This window comes from Urocitellus parryii, chromosome 5 (assembly GCF_045843805.1).
Source record: "Urocitellus parryii isolate mUroPar1 chromosome 5, mUroPar1.hap1, whole genome shotgun sequence".
Classification (NCBI taxonomy): Eukaryota; Metazoa; Chordata; class Mammalia; order Rodentia; family Sciuridae; genus Urocitellus; species Urocitellus parryii.
This window is the reverse complement of record NC_135535.1, coordinates 561,049-576,806: the sequence shown is the minus strand read 5'-3', so window position 1 is coordinate 576,806 and position 15,758 is coordinate 561,049. Positions and strand designations below refer to the sequence as shown.

Sequence of the window (15,758 nt, the reverse complement as noted above, 5' to 3'; positions counted from 1 at the left end):
AGGGGAGGGGAGAGGAGAGGAGGGCGGGGCGCTGCTGGCCGGCTCTCCCCCGTGCGCCCCCAGCCTCCGGGCCCAGCGGCTACTCGCGCAGGACCAGTTTGCGTGGGGTTTGCGCCGGGCAGCACCCTGCCTGCCCTGCCGCTGTCCCAGGACTACTGGCTCCCTTAGAGTCTCCTGGGCCAGGGCACCTTCTCCCGAACGCCCAGGTCCACTGGTGGTAAGCCTCTGGCTTAGCACTAAGGGGGTACCCCGTGCATGCCAGAGGTCCCCAAGCGTTCTGAGATGAGCAGGCAGCAGCAGCCCCATCCCCAAAAGGGAACAGGCCGGTTCCATCCTGCCGTTTTGGGTGAGGGCTGCCTGACCTTGACCCTGTACCGGGACCCACAGCAGCCCAACCTCCTAGGGAGAGAGGGCACTTGGGAAAGTCTCAAAACTCACTCAGGGCCCTTCCTCTGCCTCTTTTCCAGGACAGTAAGAGGGACAGAAACTCTTCCTGAGGGTCCCATTTTGGGGATGGAGCTGGCCCCAATTCCAGCCTCTTGAGCGCCCCATGCCCTAGTCCCGATGCTCCTGGGATTCTCTAATTCGGACCCTCCAGTTGCAGATAGGATTTGGGGCCTAAACCTACTCTGGCTCCACTCTGTGACATCCTTTCTCTGAGGACTTCTCAACCTTGCAGATGATTTACTTCCTCTTCTCTCTTCCTCAGGCATCTCCTCCTCTAGTGCTCCCCCACCCTGGCACCTGCCCCAATACTCAGCCTCCCCCAGCTAGATAAAACCATTGCAGATCTGATTGGGAACCTGTCAATCATTAGTTCTTTCAGTCTGTCTGTCTTCCCTCAGTCCCAAGCAGCCAGGCCCTGACCCTGTCCAGCACACTCCTTCTCTAACTGGGTCCTGAACAACAGCAGCTGTCACAACAGCCAAACACCCCCCACCAGAGTACTCCAAAATTACGAGGGTCTAATAGGGCTGCAAACTTTTTATTTAAAAAAAAAAAAAAAGAGAAGCACTATCACATTTTAATCCCAAACATGTAGGAAGGCCACTATCCCAGATTAAAGGAGTCTTGAAATAGAATACAGGAAGCTGGAGGGTAAAAAGCCACCCTTCCTGTCTGCCCCTGGAGCAGCTCTGCAGCATGACTTCCCTCAGCCCTCCCTGACTCAGACAGGCCTGCTCAGAGCCCTCTCCAATTTGGGGGGCTGGAACCCCTACCTCTCTATAGACCTTCCTCTACCTCCAGGCTATACCTTTGGCCTGGCTTGGAGGCAGGGCAGGTCCAGGACACTGCTTGGGACAGAGGCCAAGCCATTTAGAGCTCAGCCATCCTGGGAGAGCAGGAGGCAGCAACAGGATGGAGCTGGCAGAAGGACCCAGCTGAAGCCACGGTTTTAGGTTGTATGTGTGGGATACTGGGGATGAAGCCAGGCCATCATGCTGCTAGGAAAGTGCTCTACCACTGAGCTCATTTTTAAAAAATTTTATTTTGAATAAAATAAATTCTGAGCTCATTTTTTAAAAATTTTATTTTGAGACAGGGTCTAAGTTGCTGGGGCTGGCCTCCAACTTGTGATCCTCCTGCCTCAGCCTCCTGAGTAGCTGGAATGAAAGGCATGTGCCACTGCACCTGGCTTTGCAGTGGGCCCTACAACAGAACCTCTATCGTCTGCTCAGCCCCGTCTGCTCAGCCCCGTCTTGTGGAGGTCAGCGTTGCAGCTGGCCACATAGGAAGGCACCAGCACCTCGGAAAAACCCTAGAGACCAGGCTCTCAGTAGGGAGCTGGCATACCCAAGCCAGAGAGTTGGGGGTACTGCCTGGGGCTGCACTAGGAGTTGGTGTCGCCCTTCTTCACTCTGGGGTCTTCACCTCCACACACCCAAACTCTTGTTGCCAACATTCATCTCCTCTGACCCTGCACTGGAGTGACCTAGCTCATCTGGCCATCATCACCCATCATCACCCCTCCTGTTTCAGTTTTCTCATCTGTAAAATGGGCACAGCAGCTGTGGTCGGGGGTGGATGCTGTGCAAATACTGCCGGCATTCACAAACACTGGACCAGCACCTTGGCCTGTGGGGACTTGGCTAAGCCCAGCATGGAAAGCTAGGCAGCACTCAACCTACCCTGGCTTCATAGGGGATGTGAGCCGGGATTCCTTACAGTTGAGTTGCCCGGGGCTTCAGAAGAGAAGCAAAATCTCCTCCCCCAGTCCTACACCTACCTGCCTGTTCCACCAGTGCCCCTTTCAGGCCTCCCAGGACCAGAGCCCAGTCTCTGTGGACAGGGCCTCCCAGCAGCTGCCCTGTGAGGCATCCACATAGTCTAGTTTCAGTGTCTTCAGATCAGGACACTGAAGTTCTGAGTGGTCATGAGACCCACCCATAGGTGATTCTCAACTGAGACTTGGCTGCAGTTCTGGGTCCACACCTCAGTGCATGTCCTCCCATGGTCCCTGATGGTGCTGCTACCCTGTGCGGAGTGGTGAGACACTGTTCCTCACTGGACCCAGGTCTGGTGGTGGTGAATGGAGGGAACACCAACTCCCAAAGGTGGCACCTCAGAAATGGTACCCTCTCTCCTGCCAGAGACCAGCTGTACCCCAAGGCTGTGGGAGCTGGTCAGGATGCTCCATGGCAGGGGTGGACACAAGGGGACAGCCAGGCAGGCCACTGGCAGGTGCCTGTATGGAGAGCATGGAACTGGTACTCACTGGGATAGGTTTTGTTTCTTGCCTTTAGGTGCTGGGGATAGAACCCAGGGCCTCCCGCGTGCGTGCCAGGCAGCTGCTCTTACTGAACCACTGCCCAGCCCCCCGGGGGGTGCTTCAAGAGAGGGAGCCAGGGCCATGCCAGGAGAGCCTTTCCCAGCAGCCTGCTGGGCCCTCACACTTCCCTCGATCCCTCACCCCAATAAACCACAGCCCCAAGCAGGCAGGGGACAGGTCCTCACATGGCACAGTAACCCCTGCCCTCAAGAGCCTGACCGTGGACCAGGTGCCCTTCTTGTCCCCAGACAAGGCAGGGGTGAGCAGATGGTGAGGGGAGAGGCCTACCCCCCTCCTAGGCAGGGCAGCCTGCTGAGGCCAAAGGACACCTCAAACACGGAGTGTGGGCAGATGGGCGCCAGGAGGGGTGGGCAGTGGGTGCGCCCAAAGCTCAGTCCCCTCCCACTTCCCTCTGGCTGCAGCCCATGGAGGGCAGGTGGGGCCCAGGAGGGGGGCAAGGTTTTGCCAGCACAGAATCCCCCAACAGTCAGGGACCAGGCTGTGGTTCCAAATGTCACGTTTACTGCTGGGACAAAGGTGGTGAAAGTCGAGGGGCCACAGCCTGGGAAGGGGCAAAGGCTGGGAGCTCAGGCTTGGCTGAAGGTCACCCCAGGGTGGAGGGGCCTGGCAGACAGGTTCCAGGGACTGCACACCTTGCCCCACCCTAGGGAGGGCACAGGACAGCCTGCAGATCCTTGGGCAGGGAGCCGATGACCGTCTCAATGTACAGTTGTGCCCGCTGCAACGTCACCTCCTTCACTGGCAGCTGGTGGCTTTGTGCCCGCACCTGCAAGGGCAATGGTTGTCAGGTGCAGATGTGACCCTCCTGCTGGACAGGTGATGGCTGGGCAGGACAGGGTGATGTCTCACCAGCTTCTCCCGAAGTTTCAGGACCAGGTCTACCACTTCTACCTCCGACTTGTCCTGCATCCAGGTCTCGATGTTCTGACAGGGGCATTTTGGGTTCTCTGTCACTGAGGCCCCCTCCCTGTCCAGGATTGGGCCCACCCTCTCACCCCTGGTCCTCCCTCACCGCCTCACAAATCGCCTCCAGGTGCAGTGCTTCCAATCTCTGGGCCATCTCTTTGTGCCGCTGCCGGTACCAGCCGTCAAAATGGGGTGACTTAAAAAATCGCCTGTGGGTGGCAAGTAGCAGCAGCTGTGGGGTTGTTCCAGGGTGCCAAGGGTGGCCATGGGCAGCCTGTGTCCACCATCTACCAACCTGTAGAGGCCCAGCCAGTCGCCCTTGAGAATGCAGGTGAGCTGGGGTCCTGCGTGCTCCAGGCTCTGCAGGAAGTCCTCCTGATGGAAGGGGCGGATCTGGGGAGGGGTCTGAGACGGGGGCCAGGTGAGCTCGGAGCTTGGGGAGCACAGCTCCACAGGTCCTGCCTGTTGGGGACTGGGAACTTCCTCACAGGACTTGTCAGATCCCTGGATGGCCCTTCCCAGGCAGAAGCCCCTCCAGGGCTTGTCAGACCCCTTTCTGGTGGCCTCCCCATTTCTCTGCCCTGTGAGGGACCCCTGGTGACTTGTGCACTACCTCCCTCCCCACCTCTGCTCCATGTGACATCTACCCCACCCTTCACTTCTCGGAGATAGGGACAAAATCCACCATTCCCAGAACCCCCTGGACCCCACCTTCCAGGGTGTGATGCTCTTCTGCAGTGGCATGAGGCTGGCCATGTAATGCTCCTGTGGGTGGGAGGGGAGTGAGCCTGGGGTCATAGCCCTCTGCCGCCCTCCCCTCCTGCCCAGGCCTCACCAGGGGGATGATGAAGCTCTGTGTGAGCTCCAGGAGGTGCCGCCTCAGCAGGGCACTCTGCATGTCCCAGGGCCGCTTCTTCTGCACACCCTGCAGGAAGGAGTCCGGGGCTGAGCCCCAAAGCAGCCTGAGCCCACGTGGCCCTCCACAGCACACCAGGAGCCTGCATCCAGTGCCCCCCAGCAACCCGCACCTTGAGCAGCCGTTTGAGCAGCGCCTTGTCCCGGTGCAGGTGAGCTGTGTAGGAGGTGTAGAGGCCTGGTAGGAGGAGAGAGCTGGGCTGTCCTTCTGTCCTTCAGGGACCTCCCCCCCACACTCCTGCAGCCCCTGCACACCGCACCCCAGCCCATCCCAGACACTACACGGGCACAGAGGAGAATATTCTCCCACCTCACCCCGTGAAGCCTCTGAGTGGAAGGAGAGGAGGGAGACCCGCCAAGGGCAAAACAGGACCCTCAGCAGCAGAGGGAGCCCAGCCGGGCACAGACCTGGCTTAGTGTCCACAGTCTTCAGTCTGGAGGGCTTCTTCAGCTTGACCTGCTTAGGAAGGTCCCCTGCGAGACATGTGCAGTGACCAGGCCTCAGTGCCCAGAGCTCTGGCTATTCACAGGCCTCGAGGCCATCGGGTTCAGACCCCTGCAAGTCCCAACCTGGACCTCCCCAGGACCCCTCACCTGACATCTTGGGCTCCCCGATTCGAAGTACATGGGGCCAGTGCTGGAGTGTTTTGATAAAGAAAGGGTTTGTGACTCCCAGGACCACGTTTGGTCTAGAGAGAGAGAGAGAGAGAGAGGGAGAGAGGGAGAGAGAAGAGGCAGAGAAAGGTCCAGGGACGGTGGCCAGGGCAGGTGGGGAGGACGCGCACTTACGGGGCCTGGGTGCGTGTGGTGAGCTCCTTGAACTCACTGTCATGGATGGTGAAGTAGGGGCGGAAGTCACAGCAGAACTTGAGGGGCTGCAGGCAGCTACAGGACAGGGACAGCAGGAATCAAGTGAGGGGGACAGCCTGGCCCAGCCGGGATGGCCCAGTGCATGAGGTTCATACCTGGTCAGGGCCAGCACCATCTCTGAGGACACGTCAGGTGAAGGCGCCAGGACCACCAGGGGCTCCCCAAGAAGCATGAGCTCCCACAGCATCTGCACATGGGTCAGCACGGGCTGAAAGCACCTGGAGCCAGGCAGCAACAGGGGGAGGTCAGGCAGAGGGCCGAGGTTCCCTGACCCCTGCCATTTCCCCTGCCATTTCCCCTGCGGGCTGGGTAGCTCTCTGTGGCACACCAGGGGCTGAGCTCAAGCTCTGGTGAACATAGGGCCCTACCCCAGTGGCAAGATGGTGGGTAGGGACATGTGAAGAGATAAGAGTGTGTCTTGGGCTAGCATGGCCACCCCTGTTCCAACATACCAAACTAAGTCTGGCTCTGGGAATGGGGGACTCAGCCTAGACTCTGTCTGAGGGGCCGGCAATCCTGTAGCAGCCCTGAAACCCAAGTAGGGGCTACCTACCCAGATTCTGCAGCCCTGATTCCTGCTGGGCCAACTATGGGGCAGGACAGTCTCAAAGCCCAGATCTAGACTTGCTTAGAGAGGCAGAGAGGGGTTTCCTCAGGCAGCAAATGTCTCCCAAAAGCCTCTCTGGGCACCTGCCTTCTAGAACCTTCCTGTCTACCATGCCCCTTTCCTATGGGCACAGGTTTCCTCTTCTGCACAAGTCTTCTCTTGCAGAACTGTCCAAAGGGTCACTCAAGATGGGCAGTCCTCACTTTAGGCAGCAGCTCGTAGCATCCCACAGGGCTCACCTGAACAGGTCTAATTCATGGACACTGGAAAGGACCACTGGGGCTGGCAGCAGGTTCTAAGAAGTGGAGGGGAGGGTGGTCAAGGCTGAGGTCGAACCTTACACTGGAGGAGAGCCCTCAGCCCCCGCCCTGTGACTGTGGCCTCTGTGGGGACAAGAGCAGGAAAAGCATCTGCTCCACCCTTGGCCTGGGGTTGGCCACCCACAAGGTGGGCTGGGAGGTTACAATATCACCTGGCCTGGGAGCAGGGTTCAACAAAGCCCAGGTCCCCCAGCCCCAGCCCCCACCTCTTGGTCACACGGCTTTGGAGGCTTGGACTCCAGCTTGTCCACCCGGGATGGGATGTGCACCTAGGGGGGAAGGGAGAGGCTGCCTGAGTGAGCAAGCGAATCCATGCGCCTCTGGCGCTCACTCTTCAACTGATCCTCACCTGGATGACGACTCCCATGACAGGTAGGTTCAGGGTCTGCCCAGGCACGGGGGCTGGCCATTGGTCAATCTCATTACAAACTGTGGACATAGGTGACCAATGTCAGGAGCTCTCCCCAAGGAGAAGCTGTGTGCTAAGGCCCACCAGGGGCTGCAGTTGGGATGAGGAGACTGTGTTGATGTGCCTGATGGTCACTCACCTGCTTCCAGGCAGGGTGCCAATTTGTCAAAATATTCAGGGGCAATTAGGCTCAGCAGCGACTGGAACAGCCGGACAAAAGGCAGGCGGGACACCAGTACCAAAGACTGTAGTGACATAGGGTATCAGACGATACCCCTCTCCAGACACCACCCCAGCTTCTTAGGGCCCTATGGGACCCTAAAGCCAGGCTTACCCAGAGTTGGCCCAGGGTAGCACATCCCAATTCATAGGACAGCTGCCCTGGAATGGCCAGATTCAGACCCCAGGATTATTAGGGAAAACCCAATGCCTCCCAAATCGGGTGGAGAAACCCCCAGACGACAGCTGGGTGGGGCAGGAGTCCAGCCCTTCAGAGGGAAATGAGAAGTGACCAAGAGTTCAGGAATGACCTCCCCAGGGGCCAAGCAGCTTTTGCCTCAGTGCCTGAATTCAGAACTGAAGCCATCTTAACCCTGAGAGTGCAATGGGCCCATGGACCATGAGGAACAGGGATGTCCAGGGCCTGGAGACAGATGGCCAGGAAGGGGCCACAGAGGAATGAAGCCTCCCAGAGGACTGGGATCCTACTCCACGCCACACATCGCCTTTCCTGCTGCTTGCCAGTCTCCCCTCTCCACGGCACCACCCCAGAGTGGCCGGCAGCTCACCTTCTGGAAGTAGCCCCTCCTCACAGAGCTGTCCTTCACCTGCCTGAAGTACACGTAGCCCAGGTAGTGTGCTGGCTCCCTCTGGAAGGAGCAGGGTGTGAGCCAGGCCCCACCCAGGCCAGCTGTTTAGGCCAGGGACAAGGATGGCAAGAAACGGGGCAGGGAGGCAGGGAGCTGAGGAGTCAGGGGCTCCTGCAGGGGCTGTCCCTGCACTCTGGGGCTGGCTACCAAAGTGGAGGCCTTCCAGGGCCAGGCTGGGGTTCCCTGGGTCCAAAGTAGACAACACCACTCCAGGGAGCACATCAGCTGACACGAAAGCTCAGGGGCTGCACACCTCTGCTCACCGAGTCAGCCCTGTTCCACCCCAGCCCTGCCCCCCAGTAAGTAAAGAAGGTGCTCCAGGGACTCCCGTGAGTCCCCAGAAGAGCTGGCCCACCCCGAGTGGAGGCTGGGACCTGGGCTTGCAGAATAAGCAGAGCTTGTAGCAGTTGATGACCCGACAGAAGGGCCTGCTTGGGTCAGCTAGGGTCCCCTGGAAAGGAAGGGAGGAGCAGACTAGAGGCAGCCCCTGCTCACCTGCAGTGCCACGGGGGCCCCTCCATTGTAGGGTCTGTCATCTGCATGCCAGGGGCTCCTCTGCCCTCCACACTGGCGCATCCGGAAGCTGAACTGAGTGTCCCCAAGGCAGCCTGTGAAGGGGCAGCCCCACCCACGCAGGTCAGGGTTGGAGCCTCTCCTGCTATCTCCTAGGGGTGGGGACCAGGGACCAGAGCCCTGCCTGGTGTGAGCCAGGCCCCACCTAGGCCAGCTGTCCTCTGTTGGCACCAATGCCCTGGAGGGGAAGCTCAGCTAGAGGGATCTGTTTCCCAGTGGACCCCTGTCCTGATTCCTGCACACCCCTCACCTAAAGGTCTTGCCACAAACTTAGTACAGAGAAGAACCTTCAGTTTCCTGGTGGGAGGCTCGTTCAGCCTGGCTGCAACACACCAGGCACCAGACAAGGGCCTCAGGTGGAGACCAGAGTGCTGGTGCCTCTGCCCAGACACATCTTTCTATGAGAATGTGAAGAAGCTGGCTCCTGGCTCAGCATGGGCTCTGGATGTCTCCACTGGGTGGGGATCAGGGGGTGTGACCCGTCACTGCACCACCCCATGTTCCACTGGCAGCCTTGATGCCTCTGGCCTGGGCCCCATCCGCCCCCTTCTTGCCCATCTCTTCCCCTTTCCAGAGCTAGGGTCCAACCCAGGAAGGGTGGGGCCACCTACCTGAGTGGGAGTCAGGAAATGACAGGTAGCAGATGCTGCTTTTCTGAAACACAGAGTCTGGTGAGTGAGAGCTGGCTCATTCCTGGGGGATGTCCACTCCCAAGATAGCCAGGACCTACCTCCTTGTCTGTGAGCTGGAAGTCACTGGGGTACACCAGCTGCAGGGGAAGACAGAGCACTGTGTGGCACCACTGACAGCAGCTGAAGTGGTGTGGCCAGCTCTTCTGGACCTCTTCTGCCTTCCAGCGTCCCTCTCCCTCTCAGTGCACTGTCTTCTCTGACCTAGACCCTCCCAGTTCCTTGCTGTTCCTCATCCCTTCCCTGACCTCCAGGTTCAGCACACTCCCCTTTCCGCTCAGGCCTCTCACTGTCTACTTCCTGGGCCTCTTAGCACAAGGCCAGAACAACGGGATTGACTTTCTTACTCCTTTGCCCATGGCCACCTGGCCAAGCCTTACCACCTCCTGTGCAGACTGTGGTGGGGCCTCTCTGCCTCTTCCAGCCTGGACAGCTTCCATAGAATCAAGCATCAAGAGGGCAGCTTTGGAGCTCACTTCCCTAGAGCTAACTTGCTAGGCTTCCACTCCCTCACCACTGCCCCAAGCCAGTGTCGCAGGCCTCACGGCCTGCCACCTCCTCTTGGGTTGCTTAGAAGTCACCTGATGCAGCAGGAACCCACTCCGAGATGGCAGCTTCCGGCTAGGCATTCTCTACCCATCCAACTGTCTTCACTGGCTCTCCCCAACCTGGGCCTGTGCCCCACCTATAAGTGATCATCTGGACAAGCCTTATCCTCAGAGAATGGATGGGCTAAATAAGCTCTGAATGTTCTAGAGACAGGGTGTACCCTGGAGGCAGCAGGCTGTGCAGGTATAGTCAGGAGTCAGGTCCAGCAGCTGAGGCACTGGCCAGGGTCAGAGTAAGGTTAGGGTTAGGGTCAGGGTCAGCTGCTGTCAGTGGTGCCACACAGTGCTCTGTCTTCCCCTGCAGTAAGTTTAAGCATCCCTTAGGATTCTTAAGAGGTAGGGGCCCTAACTGGGTTCAGTAGTACATCCCTGTAATGCCAGCTCCTCAGGAGGCTGAGACAGGAGGATCAGAGGCCAGGCTGGGCATCTTAGTGAGACTTTGTCTTAAAAAAATAAAAAGGGAGGGCTGGGTTGTGGCTCAGAGGTAGAGCACTCGCCTGATAAGTGCAGGGCCCTGGGTTCAATTCTCAGCACCACAATAAAAATAAATAAATAAATAAAAGTATTTTAAAAAAATAAAATAAAAAGGGGGCTGGGGTTGTAGCTCAGTGGTAGAGCTCTTGCCTAGCATGTGTGAAGTACTGGGTCTGATTCTCAGCACTCATATAAATAAATAAAACAAAGGTCCACCAACACCTAAACCATATATATATATATCTTTTTTTTTTTTAAGGGTTGGAAATGTAGTTCAGTGGTAGAGTGGCCCTGGGTTTCATCCTTGTACCAAGGGGAGTGGGTAAAAAAACAAAAAGGAGACCTTGTGGTATCTCCTGGGCTGGCTCTCCCAGAAAGCAGGTGTTCCTAGAGCCTGCTGCATCTTTGTCCATGGGCTCCCTTTTCACTGATGACCCCATGTCTATCCCCGTGAGTCATTCAGGCTGGACAGGGTTGCTCTATGCTGGGGTGTGCAGGGGTATGCTGAACTCAGAAAGGTGAGTTGCTGTCCCCGCACTGAGGGTTTGGTCTGGGTTTGCTGCTAGATCCATTTTGTGTCTTTAGCTGCATGCTAATTCTTTTGAAGGCAGGCACTCTGTCCCTGATGCTTCTGCCTTCCTTATCTGTCAGGGAACAGACCCTCCCCAACTATGATGTTTGTGGAATGTGTGAAAACAAATCAGTGAAGCCAAGATAGGTAGGTATGATGGTGAGTGTCAAGTGTCAATTAGATTGCATTAAGGAAAACAGAAAAGTGGTAAAGCATACTTTTGTGTGGTGTCTCCAGAGGAGTAGACTAGTTGGGGAAGGTCTGCTTTCAATGTAGGAAGGCACATCAGTCAGGTGGAGGCTCAGACCAAAAAAGTAGAAGAAAGGCAATTTCCTGACTCTCCTGGAGCTAGAGCTCTTTTTCTCCTGGCTTTGGACCAGGACTCTAAGTTCTGCAGCCTCTAGACTCCAGTTAGCCCCACTCCAGCCTTTGGCCTAGGCCTCAGAGGTACACCACCAGCTTTCCTGTTTCTGAGGCCTTCAGACTTGTACTGAGCCATGCTACCAGTTTCCCAGGGTCTCCAGATTGTAGACAGTCTACTGTGGGACTGCTCAGCCTCCATAATCACAGGAGTAAATTGCCCTAATTAATCCCCCTCATCCATCTATCCACCACGTTGGTTCTGTCTCTCTGAAGCACTCTAATAATACTTACAAACCTTAGTCTTGGAGGGCAGCATGGTCAAGGAGGTGCCAGTCAGGCTGGCTCCAAGAGGAAGGGAGCCAGCAGTGGGAAGAGGAGGCAAGGGGGCTGGACCTACAGGATGCTCCAGGATACCTCATGAGAGTCAGGATCCACAAGACTACACAGGCTGAACCTGTATCTGCACTGAGGGGGGCTGAGGAAGGTGGGTACCTGGAGGCCCCAAAGGGCCCTTTCCTTAAGGTCAGGGTCTGTACCGGGTCTGACGGTCACAGGAGTCTTGCAGAATCTGAGGAGGCCACCTTGGCCTCTGAACTCTGTGTCCATATCCAGGGCCCTTCTAGAACAACTGACCAGGAAACTCCTGTTCATGGCTTACCTGGAGCTAAGTGCTCAGGTAGGGTCATGCCAAAGTGAGGAGACAAATGGAACAAATCCTTAGAGAAAGGAGTAGCTGCAGGCCAAGTTCCGCCTGCCCAGGGACTACTTCAGCGTCTTGTTCTTTTCATCTGAGCTAGTCTGCACAGGTCACCACTCCTGGTCACTGAGAACTTTGCTTGGAGAGGTAACTCTAGGCAGTGGTTTTCAAGCATGATATGCAACACCTAGGGGTCCACAAGGCCAAAGCCATTGCTGTAAGTCAGTACCATCTTTACTCTCATCTTCTCACACAGTTCCCAGAGGCCATGAGGTATGCTGTCCCCTGGGAGACTCACTGCAGGACCTGACATGAGAATCTAGCTGTCCTCTATTTGGTCAGACACTAAAAAGGTTTGTGAAAATGTCAAAGGAAGCTGGGCACGGTGGCATATGCCTGTAATCCCAGTGGCTTGGGAGGCTGAGGCAGGAGGATCTCAAGTTCAAGAGTAGCCTCAGCAACTCAGTGAGACACTGTCTCTAAATAAAATATAAAAAGGGCTGGGGATATGGCTTAGTGGTTAAGGGCCCCTGGGTTCAATCCCCAGTACCAAAAAGAAGTCAAATGATACTTTTCTTTTTCACTCAATTATTTTTGTTTTGGGAAACATGGTTGTTGCCATAATCATATATTATTACATCAATACGTAGGATGTGGGCTGGGGATGTGGCTCAGTGGTAAAAGTGGTTGCCTGGCATGCATGAAGCAGTGGGTTCAAGTCCCCAAGCACCCCCCCCCAAAAACATACACACACACACACACACACACACACAGGATGTTTTGGGATTTGTGTGTTTTGTTGTTGTTGTATTGTACTAGGGACTGAACTCAGGGCCTTGTACAGCTTTACACCCAGTTCTTATTTTTGAGAAAATCTTGCTAAATTGCCTGGGCTGGCCTCAAACTTGTAATCCTCCTGTCTCAGCCTCCAGAGTAGCTTAGAGGCATGTGACACTGTGCCTGGTAATGTTTGTTTTTCTTAAGTTAAAACTATTTTAAAAATTTCTCAGCTTTAGTTTCTAGCATAATAAGCATTGATAGATATAACCCATGCTAACAAAAGACTCTCTGGGGTCCTCAATAATTTTTAAGACTAAAAAGGGGTCCTGAGACTATGCAATAGGGACTGCTGCCCAAGCAGGTGTGGCCAACACAGTGGAAGGCTCTTTGGGCACTCTGGTTACCCAGTGATCTGGGATACTGAGGTGTGTTTTCTTTTTTTTTTTTTAATTTAATTTAATTTTTATTTTTTTAGAGAGAGAGTGAGAGAGGAGAGAGAGAGAGAGAGAGAGAGAGAGAGAGAGAGAGAGAGAATTTTTAATATTTATTTTTTAGTTCTCGGCGGACACAACATCTTTGTTGGTATGTGGTGCTGAGGATCGAACCTGGGCCGCACGCATGCCAGGCGAGCGCGCTACCGCTTGAGCCACATCCCCAGCCCTGAGGTGTGTTTTCAAGGGCTGCGGTGGCAGAACCCGGACCTTTCTTCATCTGACCTGAACTTTCTGGTCACCCCCATGACTCTATTCACTCTTCTCTCAAGCTAACTCTAACCCTTGTGTACAGGTTCCAGTGTACCCATCTGCATGGGAATCCCACCTTCAGGCGCTGAGGGAGGAGTCCTATGAGCACTACAGGTTCAGAACTACTTGCTCTCTGTCTCTAGCAGAGGGTGAACTCCTTTAGGGCAAGAGCCTGTCTTCTTGTTTATTTCCATATCGCTGAGCTCTGGCACTGCAGGGCCTGCTCAGTGGCTGAGGCACCGGTCTGCATCAGGTCTGATGGTCATAGGATCTTGCAGCCCTGAGGAGACCATTTCATGCAGCTGTTCCGTACTTGATTTACTTAATGACTGAATCAATGGATAGCCCTTGCCTTTGCTGCTTATGTTAGCTTTCTGAGAAAGGGGTTACCTGAAACAGTTTCCCTCCTCTGACTGCCTTTCTCTGATCCTCCAAGACTAAGCTGAGCCTATTTCAGTTTCCTGGAGGTGACCAGTGTCCTCCTTCAGCATTCCTGCATCAAGCACAGTGCTGGAGTTTCACAACACTCAGCCAGGCTGAGTTGGGAATACAAGATTTGTGCTCCCTGGCCGTCAGCGAGATTCATTCTTCCAGATTTCCAGGGGAGGGATGACAGGCAAGAGGCAAACCTCATCAGGGAGTCATGTGGCCCATGTACTCACTGCCAGAGTTCTGCAGGTTCAACTACCGCCAGGACCCAGGTGATTGCCATGGAACATTTCAGAGGTGGGCTTAAGTCTCCAACACCAATCCCTCAAATGTGCCACAGTAAATGCTTGGGAGCCCAAGGACACGTGGCCTTTATCAGGACTTGCTCAGAATTAGCTTTCTGAGTGGCTGCATCTTAGGAAACTAGATGTGAGAATGCTTTAAGAAAAGTCCTCACTTGGGAAACAATTTGGGCAACAGAAGGTGGGCTCTGCTGAGAGTAAATCATCTCACCTCTCTGTACTCTGGCTCTTTCCTCAAGCGGTGCCATTAGGGGAGGGAGGAAGGGGAGAGGTGAGACTGTCTCCACTCTCGGTTTGCAGAGTCAGGTTCCACCTCCCACTTACCTTCCTTTTCCTGGGAGCCTTCTAGAGCCCCGAGGAAGGGAGGAGGTTAACAGGCTGGGTGGGGGGAGGAGCAAGAGGAGTTAGGAGAGGGAGGAGGATGCTATATTCTTTGGAAGGAGTAGGAGAAGAAGTCAGCCTAAAAATGTGCGCAAAGGGGTTCCTAAGAGGGCACTGGGCCTAGCCAGGTGAGACCTGCCTGCGGGGGCGGGGCTCCGACCCAGAGGATGGAGGGGCGTGGCCCGAGGGAGAGGGCGGGGCGAAATGGGAGAGGGGTGCGGGGAGTGGGGGAAGGACAGGGAGGGAGGAAGGAGCGGGCCCGGGGAGAGGCGCGGCGAGAGGGCGAGGCGGAGTTCGGGGGAGGAAGGGGCGGAGCGGGAGGGAGGGGACGCGGCGGGATGGGGGGAGGGGACGCGGCGGGATGGGGGGAGGGGAAGGGAGGGGCTGGCACGGGGCCGAGGGCAGGGACGAGGGACGGAACGGGGCGAGGGCGGGGAAGGAGGAGTGGTGCCCGCCCGCGTCCGCTCACCTCCAGCGCCTGGCCCAGCTCCAAGTCGAAGGTGACCACGCACACGCACTCCAGCCAGGCGGAGAAGCGCGCCCAGGGCGCCGCCGGGGTCCTCGTTGCGCGGTTCGCGGACGAGGGCCCGGCCGCACCGAGCACGCCACCAGCCCGCCGAGGCCCGGCACCCGCCCGCGCCTCCATGGTGGCGGGTCTTCCAGCCGCGCGTGGCGGAGGAACGCGGGCGCTGGCCCAGCCCGCTTCGGAGCAGTCGAGCGGCCTTCGCAGACCAGAGCGGCCCGTGGCGGCCGTGTGCGCCCCCTGGCGCTTGAGGCTCGCCCCAGCAAGAAGGGCCGGCGCAGGCCGGAGCGTCGGGAGCCCGCGGGCCGACTTCCGCGGAGCCTGCGCCCCCGCGCCCTCACCCCGCACGCCTCTCGGGCCGCCGCGCTCAGCCTCCGCTAGCGGGTGCGCGGGGACGCGGGACTCGGCCGCGCAGGCCGGGCTGCAGGAGCAGCCCCACGTCTGTAATGGCTCTTTCACGCAGCGGGCACCGGGGGAACGTCAGGTGGCGTTCAGTCTCCGGAACACGTGCCCATGGAAAAGAAATTCATGGCCCCCTCTTATTTTGTCCTTTTTCCGCCCTCTGGCTTTTACTTGCTTTGACCTACAAGTGATGCACACACAGTTCGTAGCCACATGGCCCCAACTAGGGGAATGTGGGCATATGGCCATTGGTGAGTCGGAAGATTGTCCCTTACATTACCCTCTTTCATTTAACTCAGGATGCCATTGTTTTGTAAATAAGAAAACTGCTAGCAACCACATGGTTGTGGTCAAGAACCACACTCGTTTGCCCACCTGCCCTATGCCAATCGCTCAAAGGACAGGTTTTGCAAGTTTTTTCAGAATATTGCCAAATGTGGAGGTAGGAGAGCAAGCCTCCAGGATAGAGTTTGGGGTGGGGGTGGCTCACGGACTGAAACGGTGGAGAAGAGGTTGGAGATTAGGAAATAATCAGT

General features: G+C 56.5%; 1 protein-coding gene across 4 annotated transcripts; it reads right to left on the bottom strand.

The window, feature by feature from the left end:
• Positions 1–3,270: 3,270 nt before the first annotated feature.
• Dennd6b (DENN domain containing 6B) lies at positions 3,271–15,016 on the bottom strand. 4 transcript variants are annotated; one of them, XM_026413594.2, is made up of 21 exons: positions 14,767–14,781; positions 11,624–11,849; positions 8,991–9,029; positions 8,872–8,914; positions 8,183–8,295; positions 7,607–7,687; positions 6,958–7,063; positions 6,759–6,838; positions 6,616–6,678; positions 6,329–6,384; positions 5,578–5,700; positions 5,402–5,497; positions 5,207–5,301; positions 5,021–5,086; positions 4,726–4,790; positions 4,533–4,622; positions 4,409–4,462; positions 3,993–4,102; positions 3,804–3,906; positions 3,641–3,715; positions 3,271–3,557 (listed from the first exon to the last, which is right to left on the bottom strand). In XM_026413594.2, exons 5-21 carry the CDS (start codon positions 8,261–8,263, stop codon positions 3,435–3,437), a joined length of 1,467 nt encoding a protein of 488 aa, XP_026269379.1. In that variant the 5' UTR covers positions 8,264–8,295; positions 8,872–8,914; positions 8,991–9,029; positions 11,624–11,849; positions 14,767–14,781; the 3' UTR covers positions 3,271–3,434. The 4 variants fall into 4 exon arrangements, with proteins under 4 accessions (XP_026269379.1, XP_026269377.1, XP_026269376.1 ...); XM_026413592.2 differs by lacking the exon at positions 11,624–11,849 and having other exon boundaries at positions 3,993–4,072; positions 14,767–15,016; XM_026413591.2 differs by lacking the exon at positions 11,624–11,849 and having other exon boundaries at positions 14,767–15,015.
• Between the last annotated feature and the right edge of the window lie 742 nt (positions 15,017–15,758).